Here is a 17,784-nt window from a genome sequence, read left to right on the forward strand (position 1 = left end):
TCTCCTGTCGTCTGTTTCCAGTCTGCCTCTGGTTTCGTCTCCTCTCCAGCAGCAGGACGAGAACCCAACTCCAGCAGGACGAGAACCCAACTCCAGCAGGACGAGAACCCAACTCCAGCAGGACGAGAACCCAACTCCAGCAGGACGAGAACCCAACTCCAGCAGGACGAGAACCCAACTTCAGCAGGACGAGAACCCAACTCCAGCAGGACGAGAACCCAACTCCAGCAGGACGAGAACCCAACTCCAGCAGGACGAGAACCCAACTCCAGCAGGACGAGAACCCAACTCCAGCAGGACGAGAACCCAACTTCAGCAGGACGAGAACCCAACTCCAGCAGGACGAGAACCCAACTCCAGCAGGACGTCCGTCATGAGGACGACTTGGAGACATCATCATTAGACGGGTTCTACAGCAGGTCCTCACCAACAAGGAGGATCAGGACCCGGGCCAGGTTCAGGATCTGGACTGAGATATCCAAGACATCTGATCGTCATGATGGATGATGGATGGATGATGGATGGATGATGGATGGATGATGGATTATGGACTGATGATAGGCTGAGGTCAGCAGAACAGGGACTCAGTTTGTTGTTAATTATTTAATATATTCAATGTTTTCATTTACAACAAAATACAGATTGAATAAATTATGAGTTCAAAGGTCAAACACCACAGAGATAGAGATGGGGGGGCTGAAGGGACAGGGGGATACGTCTCATCTCTAACAACAGTCCACCAATCACAAGCTAACATTAGCATTTGATAGTGAAGGGCGGAGCTTGATCCAACATCACAGCTGAGAGCAGAGGTCAAGCCCGTCTCCTGGACCGGCCGGAGTCCAACACGGGTCGGTTCTGAAGGGTCCAGGTGTCCACAGCCAATCACAGATTGGTTCTGTTCAGACAGGTCCATATTGGGGCAGAGGAGGTGTGAGCAGAACACGCTAAAGGGTTCTATGTGGAGGAACCAGAACCAGATCCTGACCAGGGACAGAACTGATGGACACCATGAACCAGTGGAGGACAAACTGGAGGAAATCTCAGGTAGCACTGACACAGGTGGACATAGGCCCCGCCTCCTAGTTAAAACCTCCACTGTGACTGGATTTGTGACGCCAGTCACAAGAGATCACATAATGTACAAAGTGCTCCTGTTGTCATGGTAACGGAGGTCAGAAGCCCTCCAGACGGTCTTGACGTCAGCGGTACGCTTCACGCTGGGGTTAGGGGCCCAGGTTGTAGTGGGGGGCCACATGGAGGCGAGCGGTCACAAACATAAACCTGGACCACCAAGACAAGCCGCTGCTGGACGGTACGCCTGCCACACATCCAGGACCAAGACCAGGATCAGGACCAGGAGGACCATGTATCGACAGGAGAGGCTCATTGGCGTTGGATCTGGATAACAACCTCCACTTCTGGCTGGTCACAGTTCAACACGGACAGTTTGGCCCCTGGGGCCGAGCGGGACCCGATCGGGGCCCGAGCGTTACCCAGGCAGGACCGTCTGCAGGGGAGTGCGGTGCATCCTGGCTACGGCAGGGGGACGAGTACGTCCACATAGCTGACGGGGAAGAAGCCGGACTCGCCGTGGATCATGCCCTCGTACCAGTTGTCGTCGATGCGGTTGGTGAGGATGATGATGGCGCCCTCTTTGAAGCCCAGCTCGCCCTCGTTCTCCGGCTCAAAGTCGTACAGGGAGCGGCAGCAGGGCTGGTCCAGGACCTCAGGCCCTACGAGACAGGAATACGCCACAGTCAGGATGCTTCGCATCTTCAGCTTGACCTGAAGGTGTGAACCAGCTGGACTTGAAAGCCTTTAGTAGATTCAAAGTCTTTACTGAGTCCAGTGAAAACCAGTGGAAATCATGTTTCTATTGTCTGTCTGATCACACATTAAACCCAGACCCAGACTAGAGGACTACTGACCGATCCAGACCCAGACTAGAGGACTACTGACCGATCCAGACCCAGACTAGAGGACTACTGACTGATGCAGACCCAGACTAGAGGACTACTGACTGATCCAGACGCAGACTAGAGGACTACTGACTGATGCAGACACAAATTAGAGGACTACTGACCGATGCAGACCCAGACTAGAGGACTACTGACCGATGCAGACCCAGACTAGAGGACTACTGACCGATCCAGACCCAGACTAGAGCACTACTGACCGATCCAGACGCAGACTAGAGGACTACTGACTGATGCAGACACAAATTAGAGGACTACTGACTGATGCAGACCCAGACTAGAGGACTACTGACTGATGCAGACCCAGACTAGAGGACTACTGACCGATCCAGACCCAGACTAGAGGACTACTGACTGATGCAGACCCAGACTAGAGGACTACTGACTGATGCAGACCCAGACTAGAGGACTACTGACCGATCCAGACCCAGACTAGAGGACTACTGACTGATCCAGACCCAGACTAGAGGACTACTGACCGATGCAGACGCAGACTAGAGGACTACTGACCGATCCAGACCCAGACTAGAGCACTACTGACCGATCCAGACGCAGACTAGAGGACTACTGACTGATGCGGACACAAATTAGAGGACTACTGACTGATGCAGACACAAATTAGAGGACTACTGACTGATGCAGACCCAGACTAGAGGACTACTGACTGATGCAGACCCAGACTAGAGGACTACTGACTGATCCAGACCCAGACTAGAGGACTACTGACTGATGCAGACCCAGACTAGAGGACTACTGACTGATGCAGACCCAGACTAGAGGACTACTGACTGATCCAGACCCAGACTAGAGGACTACTGACTGATGCAGACCCAGACTAGAGGACTACTGACTGATGCAGACCCAGACTAGACGACTACTGACTGATGCAGACCCAGACTAGAGGACTACTGACTGATGCAGACACAGACTAGAGGACTACTGACTGATGCAGACACAGACTAGAGGACTACTGACTGACCAAGACTGTCTGGGTCTAGAGGACTACCATCTGATCCTGAGGGTGTGGCCGGTCTGGACAGCTGGAAGACACAACAACCAACAGGACAGACCAGGACCCAGAGTAGAGCTGATCTGGGGCTGACGCCCCGGTGAGACGGGTCCTACCTGTTCCAGAGGGTTTGACTGACGAGCGGTAGGACAGGCCGTTGTCCAGAGCGTCCAAGCTGCTCCGGATGGATTTAGGCTTGAAGTCCTTCTTGGGCTGTCTGCTGGCCGTGGATATCCTGAATGAGACACAGATAATCATGAGGCACACAGGTGAGCATGAGGCACACAGGTGAGCATGAGGCACACAGGTGTCCTCTATCCTCACCTCTTCTGCAGCTGCCCCCTCAGCTCCTCCAGGATGTCACTGGACTGACGGTGGTACGCTTGGGCCGCCTCCACCAGCGCCGCTAGCTGGCTCACCTGCTCCACCTGTTGGCCACACCCCAGAATGGTCTCAGGGCTCTGCATGTGTACATACATGTATGTACACGTGTCTACAGGTATGTACACATGTCTGCATGTATGTATATATACACACATATATACACATCTACACGTATGTACATGTCTACATGTCTACATATCTACATATGTGTGTAGATTGGCTGATTTGATCTTTTGGTTTTAGATCAACCTATTTCTAAATTCAGGGAAGAAATCCCAAGTATGCTTAATCTAATCCCACAGCCAGTCATTTCCCTAACTCAGTTAATGTTACTTCATCTCAAATTGATCAGTTTGTTGACAATACAACAGACTCTCTGCAAAAAATTTAATTGCTCCACTAAAAAGTAAGACAATAAAACAGGGGATGCGTGCACCCTGGTTTAATTCCCATACCCAACAATTAAAGGAGCATACCCGAAAACTTGAGAGGAAATGGCATTCTACTAAACTAGGAGAACAATGCTCTGCGTGGCATGATGGTTTACATACATACAGGAAGGCACTTGGTTCTGCTAGAGCAGCCTATTATTAGTCTTTAACAGAGGACAACAAAAATAATCCCAGATTCTCGTTCAGTACTGTTCACAGACTGGCAAAGAACCACAGTGTGTATGAGCCTAGTATTCCATCAAGTCTCCACAGCAATTACTTTATGAATTTCTTCAATAATAAGATCCTGCTCATTAGAGACAAAATTAATGGCGTCCTTTCCTCCGCCAACTCTAGTCTTTTCTTAGATCCCTTCTATCCGGAAAAGACTCATCTGGCTCCTGAACCTTTTGGTTCTATGAATGTCTTTTCTTCAATAAAGATCAGTCTGCTGACTTAAATAGTCTCCTCAGCTAAACCATCGTTGTCTCTGTTAGATCCAATTCCATCAAAGCTCCTCATGTCTTTTGGTGTGTGTAAAACTGTTGTTAGGTGTTTCAAGCTGTGTTTTTGTGTGTTTCAGTCTATCCTTAGCTGTTTAAAACTGTCTTTTGGTGTGTTTCAAACTGTCTTCAGCTGTTTAAAACTGTCTTTTGGTGTGTTTCATGTTGAATGTGTCTCACGTCATTCTCTAGAAAGTTGAACATGCTCCTCTCTGCCAGCTCTCTGCTTTCTTCGAACTTCTCCACGGCCTGTCGGATCTCTTCGTCTGGGATCTTCCCCTGACGCTTCTTCTTGTAGTCGAAGTCCAACCTGCGGCCCTCCAGCTTCTTTAGGTGATGCTGAAAACACAAGTCAACACAACATGTGGGTACTCTAACACAGCAGCTACACACACATTTGTTTTTATTACCGTGTTTATATGATGTATAGGGACCCAATAAAAGACTACAGTATTTTTCGCACTATGAGGCGCACTTAAAAGCCTACAATTTACTCATAACCCCATAGTGCGACTTATAATCCGATGCGCCTTTTATATGGATTAATATCAATATAAGTATTGGTTAAAAACAAGATCGCTAAAAAAAGCCGGCAGTCTGGCTGGCAGTCATGCCGCACTACGCCACCAGGGGGCACCCTCAGAAGGCACTCGGGCCTATGGCCCCTAACAACGGTAGTCAAAATAAGCAGTTCATTAAAGGTGCGCCTTATAATCCAGTGCGCCTTATAGTGCAGAAAATACTGTAACTATGTAAAATACTGCAGGCCTGCCCTCTGAGGTTCAATCACTTCCATTTATTAACTAATTCCTGCCACTAGTCGAGTTAGCTCTGGTCTTCACATTTGTCCCTGTCTCTCACTTACGGAGCCGTTTTGGCTTCGTCAAACATCGCAGTTTATATTATTTGATAGTGACGGACCTCACGTTGTCGTGTGGGGAACCCCGATGCTTTACTCACCAGGACCGAACTCACGAAGCCGGCGTCTACCCAGATGGCCGGACCGTAACGCCGAAGCGGCCTTCGTCTTCGCGTTCGTTCGTCCATCCGTCCCACACACACGGAGCCATTACGGCTTCATCGGACACCGCCGTGTCCAATGAAGTCTGATATTATTGTTTTATCGTGGAATTTCCACGGGTTCCCGCTAATTTAACAGAATGTTCTACATGGACCTAACTAAATAAGGACGGTGGACGTTTACAGGCTCAGAGTTTACAAAGTTAGAGTTTACAGGGTTAGAGTTTACAGGGTTAGAGTTTTTAGAGTCAGAGTTTACAGGGTCATAATTTACAGGGTTAGAGCTTACAGGGTTAGTGTTTACAGGGTTAGAGTTTACTGGTTTTAGAGTTTATTGGGTTAGAGTTCAAAAGTTTAGAGTTTACAGGGGAGATTCTGTTACTGCTGTGCTGCTAGAAGTTTGACTGTTTCAGATGTGTTTTCTCCTGCCTGTAGGACCAAACGGTGGGACTAGTTTTGTTACTGACTGCTGTGACCTACAGTGATTTCTCTGAGGTCCTTGTCCTGTAGATTCTGCAGGGGGTCAATAAAGTTTTGTTTGACGTTTATATCCAAGGAATCCTTCACGTCAGCCATCTGCCTCATGGCCTCACCCATATCAGCCAGAGCACAGCCTACGAGACAGAGCAGATGCCACGGTTAGCCTACAGTCTGAGATGCTAGTGATTTAAATGGTGCACACAGAAGAGTCACAGTGAAATAGAACAAATGTTCACTGGTTGGATGGTCAGAACCTTCAAACGGGTCTGTTCTACAGAGAGAGGTGGTAAACGCCCTAAACCTGCACAGGCGTCTGCACAGGATGCCTCACACACCAGTAAGACACCAAAGACAGCTGGTGTCTTGTCTCCTGGTAACACTACATACAAACGGATGGCAACAGGGTGGCTGATGAAGACCTGCGGGGGGACGGAGGACTACACCCATGACCTGCTCCCATCCGTCAGTAGGAAGTTATCTGAATCCATTCAAACCATTTCTGAGGTGAGGACCACAAAAATAACACAATTACAAGGCAGATCAGGTAACAAGCTAACGGTACTGCTAGTTTCTTTATTCTGAAGGTACCCGTCTGAAGGTATGGCAACCAAATCTCATTTTTGAGATCTTTGAATGGTTCTGGTGAGTCGTGGAGATGTCAGAATAAGAAAACTGGTACCAAAGACGGACTGGTCTCCCAGCTCGTGGCCATAGCGCAGCATGCAGTCCCCCAGCAGCCCTTCGGTCTGAGGGTACCCAGTGGTCTTCACCTGGCCCCGAATCTTAGACACTGTGTTCAGCATGTTCAGTCTGGCCCTGGAGGCTGCAGAGGACAACACCCAGGAGTCTAGATGTCTAGACGCATCCAGCTTTAGCTGCAGAAGCACCAAACACATGAGACACTCACCTGGGTTGGGCTGGAGGTACTCAGTGGTCCTGGATAAAAGCTCAAAAACCGACTTGTTGGTCACCTCAATTTTCTGATGGGAGACAAGAACAAAAAGACATGAGAAAAACTGCAGTGAAGTGTCAACGTTTGATTTGTTCTCATGGAATCAGACCCACTGGGACAGTAAGACCCCGTGGGACAGACACACTGGACTGGAATGGTTCTGCTCAATATGGAGGTGAGACAGGAGTACCGTTCAGTAGGGGGTGCTACTGACAGCACTTACAAGTCAAGACCATATCCTGTGTGAGGACGTCTGACAGACGAGGTCGACTACTTCTGGACTGGTAGACCACCGCAGTGGACCACAAGCAGCAGCAACGTTCCTCAGGGCTCTGCTGTCTCTGATCACACCTCAGGTCAGATGTTCAGATGACCGCACACGCCCAGGTCTACCCTCACCTCCAGACCTGAGTGACAACCCCCCAACCACAACCCCCAACCTGTGTGATAGAACCCATCGGGTGTGGTGTGACCGAAACCCGCTGGGTGTGGTGTCACAGAAAGCTTAGCGTACAGAAAAACTAAAGTTTACAATAATGTAACTGTGAATGATCCTAGAACAAGTGTAGACCTGATCTTAGAACAAATGTAGACCTAATGTTAGAACGGGTGCAGCCCTGATCATAGAATGTTTGTGTAGACCCGATCCAAGAACATGTGTGTAGACCTGATCCAAGACGTGTGTGTAGACCTGATCCAAGAACGTTTGTGTTATCATTTGACTGAGCCACCCTGTCCATCTTGCAGTGGACTTGATGGAGACCTACTGACCAGTACCAGGAACCCAGTGCCAGCAGGAACACATGAACCCACCTGCTGCTCTTGCAGTAGAGGGACACAACTGAACCTGGATGTCCACCAACACAACCATCACTTGGGTTCTCCTGACTCTACTGAGACGTTAGGCTGAACGTCTCGTAGGCTACCAATATTGAACATTTCATCACATCCAGGCTTCCTGCATAAAAACTGACAGGGAACTCTGTGGTCAGTTCATCTCATGGTGGAACTTCACAACCGACCAGGAAGCCAACAACTCCAGTAGTCAGCGAGTCTCCAGTCTGTCTGTTGTTGGATGGCTGAAAAAAAGTTCTAGTGTTTCCAGGTCCTTCTTGCTGACAGGTGGAAGGACGTCCGTCCTAAACTCACCCTCTCCATCTCCAGGAAATCTTCATCCAGCTTCGTCCCCTCTGCCCCGCTGATCTTCTCACTGAACAGCTGCAGAAAGAGAAACAGACACGCCAGAAACACGTCAGATGCACTTCAGAAACACGTCAGGAACACGTCAGAAACATCTCAATGACATCAGCGCGATGACATCGCATTTACACAGAAGTGATATTTAGTCTGTCTACGAACGCTTTAACTCCTTGTTGACCAGCAGCAGTGGACACCAGAGGAGATCTTCTACTGCTGACGTCTCCAGTGAAGCTGCTGCTCTTCACGAACGACAGTCGACTCTGTGGAACTCAACAGTTTCGTCCTTAGAGCCAACGTGTGGTGATGTCACCAGGCGTTCAGCTGCTGTGTTCACATGTCTGACAACACCACGTCAGGTGACTCACATTCCGAACGTCATTGGTTCAACGCCTTCACTGGTGCTGAGTTATGATCACGCCCAGCCTGCACGGCCATGAAACAATCAGATCCACTGAGACGCACCTGCTCAGGACTAATCAGCCAATCACATGGCTGCACGTCAATGTGTCCAGGCATGTGTGGTCAACACGGTCTGCTGCTAGTACAAGATTCTAGTACATTATGCCAGTACCACATTCTAGTACGACATGCTAGTACCACATGCTAGTATGTCATGCTAGTACAACATGCTAGTATAGCATGTTGTACTAGTGCATCATGTTTATACAACATGCTAGTACAATGTGCTAGAATGTCATGCTAGTACAACATGGTAGTACCACATGCTAGTATGTCATGCTAGTACAACATGCTTGTATAAAATGCTACCACATGCTAGTGCATCATGCTAGTACAACATTCCAGTTCCACATGCTAGTATGTCATGCTAGTACAACATGCTTGTATAAAATGCTACCACATGCTAGTGCGTCATGCTAGTACAACATTCCAGTTCCACATGCTAGTATGTCATGCTGGTACAAAATGCTTGCACGTTATGTTGGTACAGCATGCTAGTACAACATGCTAGTACATCATGCTAGTACAACATGTTAGTACAACATGCTAGTATGTCATGCTAGTACGTTATGATAGTACAACATGCTAGCATGTTATGCTAGTACAACATGCTAGTACGCCATGCTAGTAAAACATGCTAGTACTGCATAGCCATGAACTGTCCGTGGAGGCGGATCCCAGACTGGGGTCCGACATCAAGCTGCCAGGGAGGAACCGACCCACTGACCCACAAGCTACGCAGACATCCTTCAGACCAAAGGTCTACATGGGACATGTTCAGACCAGCCTACAGGTACATGTTAAAGACACACCCCTAGAGAGGTAGGCCGGTCCCTGAAGTCCAGTTGGTACTCGATGCCTCTGTCCCTCTAGATGTGGTCACGTCCAACTGCAGAAGTCTGCTGGAGAACTTCATCCATTCTATTGAAGTTACGATGTGATTGACGAGGGCAGGTAGGGATGAGGCCTACGCGTGTCGTCCCATAATTCAGTAGCTGGCGGCAGTAGCTGAGGACTGGGGGGGTCGCCGATTCAAAACCCAGGTCGGCCAAAACATTTCAACTGGCAGTGGGAGGAGCCAGCTCACCTTCATAGCACCGCCGAGGTGCCCTTGAGCAAGGCACTGCCACACCTCCCATTATCAGCATGCTTACAGGCCCTGTGTGTGTGTGTGTGTGTGTGTGTGTGTGTGTGTGTGTGTGTGTGTGTGTGTGTGTGTGTGTGTAGGCATCAAGTGGGTCAGGTCTTGGGTAAAATTAGCAGGATAAATTGAGAATTGAGTCTATAGCCTAAAGGAGGGCGATGGGAGGGTGCGATGGGGGGAGGGGGCAGGATCTCTCCTACAACTGTACCATCATACCTGAAGACGTGTTCCTGATGAAGCTCCAGCAAGAACACATCAGACAAGGACATCTGGATAGAGGACCTTCATTGGTCCATGTTGCTGCAGCACCAATACCATGGTAACAGGGTGGCCGTTGGGGGGAGGGTCTTTCCAATGGGGTTTACGGTGTCCACCAATAACTAACCCACACTAGGCTGCACATGAACCTCTTGTCTTCTTTTAGGCTGAACCAGCTGACCTATGTCCATTTCCATGAGGTGTTGGAGCTTCATGGTCCAGCAGCTTGAAGAACCTTCAGGTTTTTAATGGGGGGGGGTCTAGTCATGAGGAACAGGAACCAAAACACTGTGCATGGTCTATATTTAAGAGACTTCCTCCAGGCCAGCACATCACTTCCTGTACGGTAGGTCAAAAGTAGGCTATGTGGCTTCAGTAAACACAGGCTGTATGCAGCAATGTTTGAAACGTCTCTAAGTAGAGCGCAGCCCCTAAGCCTAATCCTGACCCTAACTCTAACCTTAACCCTGACCCTAAATGTAACCGCTAACCCTAAACCTTTACCTTCACCCTAACCCTAACTTTAACCGCACCTCTAATCCTTAACCTCTAACCATAACCCCTAACTCAGACCTTCCCCAGACCTGCTTCCAAACCCGCCTCCAGACGTGCCCAAGACCTGCCTCCAGACCTGTGCCAGACCTGCCCCAAACCTGTTTCCAGACCCGCCCCAGACCTGCCTCCAGATCTGTCCCAGACCTTCTTCCAGACCTGCCCCAGACCTGCTTCCAGACCTGGCCCAGACATGCCCCAGACCTACCTCCAGACCTACCTCCAGACCTGCCTATCCCCATGTGTACGGAACATCCATCTTTAATGAGGGCTGATGACGAGCGGCGTCGGATGAAACCACAGCCTCTCAGCTCATTAACATTTCAACAGCTCATCACCATTAATGATGAAGACGAGCAGAATAACGGCATTGACACAAAACACAGAACACGGGCTGATGAAGAACACGACCCGTAGCCTGATGTCAGGGCAACCGTGACATCACAGACTTCAATCATGGGTCCATAACTTTAGTCTTAGTGGCGTTAGCATGCCTAAATATTGACTGTGTGACCGGTGCTCGTTCAAAGGAACCATTTCCTGCACCTGAGTCACAACTGTCCCCACAGCTCCTTCCTGACACGCCTTCAAAACTGGGACATCCTAAAGATGATGGTATGATGATGTCATGATGATGTCTGACCCCCTCCCCCCCGTCTCAGCTGCAGGACTTCAGGTGAGTGTTGATGTCATGTGAGGGTCAGCGCCGTCTGAGCGACCTCTCTCCTGACTTCTTGTGAGACCCCTCAGGGTCTCTGGAACTCCACCAGCACTCTGGACAGTAAACTCAGCCTCACCCGGGTCAGAAGAAGAGAGCAGACCCTTAGCCTACCCCACCACGTCACATGACATACCATCACCTAATAGTAGCGTCTACAGGCGGGTGGAGGTGAAGACCACCATTGCTCTCATGCTGTCATAATCGTGTCACCATGGAGATGGAAAGAAGACCAACTGGAGACACATCTAACCCACTGGAGACACACAAAACCCACTAGAAACAATGTAAACCCACTGGCAACATGCTATGCACAACCGACCGTAGCCGGTCCAAACTGGACCATCTACCCACCGACCGCCTGGATGTGACTAGGAGTATTCACTGGGTTAGGGGTTCAGAGTTCAGGGCTCGGGTTTAGGGATAGAGGTTAGGGTAGGAGTTAGGAATTATGAGTTAGGGGTTAGGGTTAGGGGTCAGGGCTTGGGTCCAGAGATAGGTTAGGGGTTAGAGATTGGGTTTGGTTAGAGATTAGGAGTGAAGGTTCGGGTTCCTGGAGGCCGTTCCCCCAACAACAAGACCAGTGGTTTACCTTCTCAGAAACCAGGACCACGTTCCAGTTCCATTGACACTGTGGTGACCTACATGTAATGTAGGCCCCTCCCTGCAGGTAGGCCTGCACCTGTGAGATGTTGACGCTCTCGGTGTGTTCCACACCTGGTGACGCCATCTGTGTGGAACACACCTGTGTGTGAAATGACCTCTGGTAACCTCTGCGGGTTGCGATCATGTGACAGACTAACAGCACGTGACTTCGTCTCTCTCTGCTGCCACGTACCCACAAACAACACACCTGGTTCAAGGTCCACTCCCACTCATAAAGATCCCACACAGCAGCGCCACAGGTCAGAGGTCACGGGCCCGCGGTGGCAGCAGCAGCTGTGATAGGCCAGCTGCCAACAGGAAGCTGTGACACCGACCTGACACGCCCAGACGGAGCAGTCGTCCTAGGAAACGATGGACACAGCGCCCCCTACAGCCCCCTACCGCTTCAGGGACCACGTCTGGACCTGGGACCCGGTCTGGACCTGGGACCCGGTCTGGACCTGGGACCCGGCCCCCAGCCGCCCACTGTGGCGTGCTGCTGCTGTGGCGACGGCGAACCCGTCCTCAGCGGGTTCTTCAGCAGCGTTCTGGAGCACTCATTGGTCAACGGCTGCTGTATGTTGAAGGCTTGCCGTGACGTCATTCTGAGAGCAGTATGACGTCACATGATGAAATCACTGACGCGTTTGCTCCACGGGCCTCTGGATGGAATCAGGACACACCAGCATCACGTGATCACGTTGTCACGGCCGTTTGCCACGGGCTCGAGCCTCACCGATTCCACGCACTGTCGTCTGGTGACGTCAACACCGACATACCGATATGACGTCAGAGAGTGATCGACAAACAACGACGTGTTCCTGCACATCTGAGAACTGCGTGGAAACTTGACGGAGAGCTGATGACGCGTGAAGCCGTGAACCCACGCACTGAGAATGCGTGGAGGAGCGTGGGGGGGGGGGGTCCGACCCGGTTCCGGGTAGCTAACAGTCGGGTCGCGGGGCGGCTCCTACCTGGCTGGCTTTGTGGAACTGTTTCTTCAGCCCCGCCACGGACATCTCGTCCCACGGTCCCCTCCGGACACGACCACCCGTTCTCGGACCCACGCAGGATCAGACGAGCCGCGGCCCCGCAGTCATCAGTCAGCGGGGAGCAGCAGCACCGGAGACGCGTCAAGCTTCCGCCGCGGAGCCCGTCCTGACCGGAAACCAGCCGCTGTGTCAAAATAAAAGCATTTGGGGATCATCTTTCCAATACATGGAAATAAATAATCAATGCTTTGTTAAATGTTTTAATAGCGGCCTTAGTTGTCATGATTATACATTTTAATCGCAGAATTCTTACTGAATTGTTAGTTGCACCTTTATTTTGAAAATGTCCGAAACATACCTCACCCCCAGACCACCCTCCCCCGTCTGAAACAACCCCACCCCAGACCCGCCCCCTTCCCCCAGGTCAACCCCAACTCGACAGGAAGCGCCATCAGCACTTCGAGCTCTCAGCCTTCGTCACAGTGTTACCATGGGAACCAACACAACAACAATAGAAGCGGTCTTTCACTTCCTGTCAGAGGTTAGTGTCACACCGCTAGTCAGTCAGGTTAGTTAGCAGTTATTCTGGTTGGAGGTCCGCCCACCTGAGAGGTGAAGCAGGTCAACATGCTAATGGTGATGGGTGACGGGTGATGGATGAGGGGTGTGGGGTGACGGGTGATGGGTGACGGGTGATGGATGAGGGGTGTGGGGTGACGGGTGATGGGTGAGGGGTGTGGGGTGAGGAGTGAAAGGCAAGGGGTGATGGGTGAGGGGGGATGGAGAGTGGAGGATGGTGATGGGTGAAGGGTGAGGTTTGATGGGTAAGGGGGGGATGGATGGTGGATGATGGGTGAGGGGGGAATGGACGGTGGGGGAGGGGTGATGGTGGCCCAGGGGGCGATTCCAGAATCACCACGACTGCTTCCTGAATTGATCTTTTCTTTTTTTGAAGATTACGAGACAAGAGTTCAAGTGCAGTGTAAGAGTCTTCTATCAGCAATCATGCTCTGGTCCACCTGGACTGGACTAGACTGGACTGGACTGATTGACTGAAGGACTGATGGAGTGATGGAATCGCCTTCACGTGGGTGGGTGTGGGTGGCTGGGAAGAGGTCGTCTTCTCCAGGGAAGCCTAATAGATTTATTTCCCATGCGTTTGAATCGTTTGGCTTGACTCTTAATTATTCCACTGTGTCTGTTACTCCTGCACTGTAACAGACACAGTTATAACTCCAATCCACTAGGGGGCAGGCTTGCTCTGTGCTCTCATAAGTGAGGGAGAAGGTCAGATCCAACCTGGAGGCTCCACCTCCTCATTGTTCCTCAATGAGGTTAAATCTAAAAGCTAATTTTAAAGCTAAAACGTACTAATAACAACATAGTGTTTGTTCTGAACAGGTCAGAATGCAAGCAGCTTTATTTCCACTGAGACAAGTTCTTTAGTGTTCTAGATCTTTAGAGTGGAATAAACCATGGGAATAAATATTTGAAAATCATCTGAATATTTGATTCGCATATTGACAAAAAAAACATGTAATTTTAATTTTTACCAGATACTTTCATGCATTTGGAGAGGGAAGGCATTTTTTGTCACTTGCGTTGTTTTCGCCGACTCTTTTGTTCTGTCCCGTAAATAAAGATTTGGTTTGTCACAGGCTGATTATGTCACCTTTATTGATCATATTCAAAACTGAAAATAATCAATAAAGGTGAAGAAATAAGAAGGAATGACGCCCAACGAGATGCTTTTACCACGGATATAACACATCCAGTTACATCATGTTGCTTCGTCTTCCTGGCTCTGTTCGGCAAAAATAAAGTAAACAACATCCTCTACAGGGTGTCACAGAGTGAATATAACCTATGTAGAGAAGGTTAGCATGTTAGCATGAGGAGCAGCTGAGTTCTCGTGACGTCTTCTGTCTGACAGCGGTTCGTGCCATGAGGCTCCACCCCTATGTTGTCTGCACCGCCTCCTCTTCATCATCACTGGGATTCTGCAACACTCCATCATTGGGGCATAAACCCGATGCATCCCTGACACGGACTGATGGTGGGTTTTGAGCAAACAAACAAACAAACAGACAAACAATAACACAACACACACAGACAACGGTGGGACCCCTGGTGGTCCTAGACTAACGCCTGTGTATCATAGTCTTCATTACCACTCTGTTCGGTTCTCTGGACTCTGGGCTGGCCGGTGTGAACAACACCAAACCAGGATTCATTCGTGTTGTCTTAATGTTCCATACTGGGTGCACCACGCCCTCTTTCATAAGTAATGGGGGCTGGTGCAGGGGGCTGGTGTAAGACGTCCCCTCTGAAGCTGGGCTGTCCTTGGTAGGACAGTAGGGCTGCTGCTTCATAGACCGTTAACATCAACGTTTCATCTCATGAAATCCTTCAGGTTTTATGTAATTATGTAGTGTAGTTAGTCCTTGGTGTCCTGCCCCACCAGGGGTCAGTGCAGGCCTATCCCTCCAGGGGGCAGTGCAGACCTGCCCCTTCGGGGAGCAGTGCAGGCATACCCCACCAGAGGGCAGTGCAGGCCTACAAACCATGAGGCGTCAGAGGAAGGAGAGATGTGATTCCCAGCAGCAGGGGGCAGTATGACATTGACCAGCAGGACACACCTAATGTGTCAGAGCTGAAGGACCTTAGAACGAGGGTTTGTAGGCTTGTCAGTCTCTTGTTGTGTCCATGAAGGAGGATTTCCTCCTGAACCAAACCTGAATGAGGATGATGAGGACACTCAGTAGAGGACGGTGCAACGTTTGGCCACATGACCAGTTTAAATGAAGGATGAATATTTCCCTTAATCCTCATTCCTCTCTCCGTCTCTCTCTGGTTTTACGTTCTCCTCCTCATCCTTAGACGCCCTCGTCCTTCTCCTCTCAGTCCTCCCAATCTTTGGAGGAACAGAAGTCATCTGCTGTCCATCTGGCTGTGAACTGCTCAGTAAAACCTCCTCATCTTCCTCAGCTTCCCAAGCACCCGTGGACAATCCATTCTCTCCACCTCCTCTGTCTTATTGTCCCTACCCCCCAAACCCACCTCCCCGCCTTGATCCCCATCCCATCACTGGGACGTGGGATCCGGTGTCAGTGCCCCAGGAAGACCCCTCTCTCTGGAACATGTGTGGGATCAGCAGAGATGTTAGAATGACTCCCACAGTGGTGAACCCACAGCAGACTCCCAGTGTGCTGGAGAACTGTTTGGTGTTGTGGACACTACAATGTTCATGGTTTGAATCTCACCGAACTTCCTCTGATCTGGATTTGACCCAAGCTTATCAAATAAGATCAAATCAATCTGAAGTGGGATCAGTGAAATCAGACGAAAATGACCAAACATGTTGGTTTGGGGTCCACTGGATTCTCTGGAGTCTTAATAACCTGATGTTAACAACCTGCACTGGTATGTGTCATGAAACCTTAACTCTAACCCTAACCCTAAGCGTAACCCGAACTGTAACCCTAACTAACTCTAACTACGTATAGCTCTAACCCTAAACTTTACCTTCACCCTACACTTAACCCTAACCCTCAACCCAAACTGTAATCCCAAAAATTAAACTAACCTGAACCCGAACCCCTCTCTAATTTAAACTGTAACTCTAACCCTACCCCCCCCCTTTTATTTTCCCACAACCCTCTAATCCCTAAACATTCTTCCCCCTCCCATCTCTCACTTACCCTAACCCTAACCGTATCTCTAACCCTAACTAGGACCTTAAGCACTATAATACCAACATAAAAACCTGTCCCTGACCATAACCTTACCCCTAATTCTAACTCTAGTCCTAGCCCTAACCCTAACCCCAACTCTAACCCTATCTCTAACTTTAACTTTAACTTTAACTTTAACTTTAACTCTAACTCTAACTCTAACTCTAACTCTAACTCTAACTCTAACTCTAACTCTAACTCTAACTCTAACTCTAACTCTAACTCTAACTCTAACCCTAACTCTAATCCTAACCCTAATCCCAACCCTTAATGTAACCCTATGAGTTACCCTAACTCTAACCCAACTATAACTCTAACTCTAATTCTAACTATAACACTAACCCTAACCCCTTAGCCCGAACCATAACTCTGACTTCCAGGACTTTTAGCCCGAAGATCAAGAGTTCAAACCCCAACCTGACAACAGTTGTTTTAATCATGTTTTTACCCACCATCTACCTCGTGTTTGTAATTTTCCACAGACACCAGAAAGAAGCTATAGCTCAGAGTTTTCAACACACTATTCACAGTCTTGGGAGCAGGCTTCAAGTCCCACCCCCTACATACCCCTTCACCTCCACCACCCTCCCAGAACCTGATTATTATTTCTAGTGTGTTTTTATTGTGGACCAGATCCACCATTATATTATTCCATTATTCAGTTCTTTCCTGCTCCCTTTTCTTTTCACAAAAGTGCTTTTTAAACTTTAATATCAATTTTAATTCTATTTCCATTTTTCCCTCATTCCCCTAACTTTACTTCTCTCCCCCCTAATGTTAATTGATTTTAATTCCTTTAAGCTCTTGGTTTTATTAATGAAATTTTAAGGTGATCCCACTCCCGGGCCCCATGTGCCACTGCACTTCGTACTTCCTTTTAAGGAACCACGTTTTTAATTTCATCTAACCCTAACCCTAACAGTAACCCTAACCCTAAACCTAAGCATAACTCTACCCCTAACTTTAACTCTGACCCTTACCCTAACTCTAACTGTGACTCTAAACCTAACTCTAATTCTAGCTCGAACCCTTACCTTATACCTAAACCTAACCCTAACTCTCACTCTAACCCTAGTCCTAAACCTAACTCCAATCCTAACACTAACCTTAATCCTAACAATAACCGTTAACCTAATCCTAACTGTAACCGTATCCATAACCCTAACTCTAAACCAGACCATAACTCTAAACATAGTCCTACGCTAACCCTAAACATGACCCTAACCCCAACCCTACCCCTAACCCCAACACGAGCTCTAATACTAAATCTAACTCTAACCCAAACCCAAACCCAAACCCAAACCCTAATCCTAACTCTAAGTCT

At 49.1% G+C, this 17,784-nt stretch overlaps 1 protein-coding gene across 1 annotated transcript; it reads right to left on the reverse strand.

The window, feature by feature from the left end:
• Window positions 1-597: 597 nt before the first annotated feature.
• On the reverse strand, window positions 598-12,884 carry sh3gl3a (SH3-domain GRB2-like 3a). The gene is made up of 9 exons (XM_068317918.1): window positions 12,709-12,884; window positions 7,908-7,976; window positions 6,714-6,786; window positions 6,486-6,629; window positions 5,807-5,940; window positions 4,487-4,645; window positions 3,313-3,416; window positions 3,105-3,223; window positions 598-1,736 (listed from the first exon to the last, which is right to left on the reverse strand). The coding sequence occupies exons 1-9, from the start codon at window positions 12,751-12,753 to the stop codon at window positions 1,537-1,539; spliced, it is 1,047 nt and encodes a 348-aa protein (XP_068174019.1). The 5' UTR covers window positions 12,754-12,884; the 3' UTR covers window positions 598-1,536.
• Window positions 12,885-17,784: the final 4,900 nt, after the last annotated feature.

Source organism: Antennarius striatus, chromosome 1 (assembly GCF_040054535.1).
Source record: "Antennarius striatus isolate MH-2024 chromosome 1, ASM4005453v1, whole genome shotgun sequence".
In the NCBI taxonomy this organism is placed as follows: domain Eukaryota; kingdom Metazoa; phylum Chordata; class Actinopteri; order Lophiiformes; family Antennariidae; genus Antennarius; species Antennarius striatus.

Excerpts from the sequence above, each read along its gene's own strand:
- sh3gl3a (XM_068317918.1), bottom strand. The coding sequence starts at position 12,753 with ATGTCCGTGGCGGGGCTGAAGAAACAGTTCCACAAAGCCAGCCAG. Across the intron at positions 4,646-5,806 it reads AGGACCTCAGAGAAATCACT|CATCACCTAAAGAAGCTGGA; the intron begins GTAGGTCACAGC and ends TTGTGTTTTCAG. Across the intron at positions 3,224-3,312 it reads AGGGGGCAGCTGCAGAAGAG|GATATCCACGGCCAGCAGAC; the intron begins GTGAGGATAGAG and ends TGTCTCATTCAG.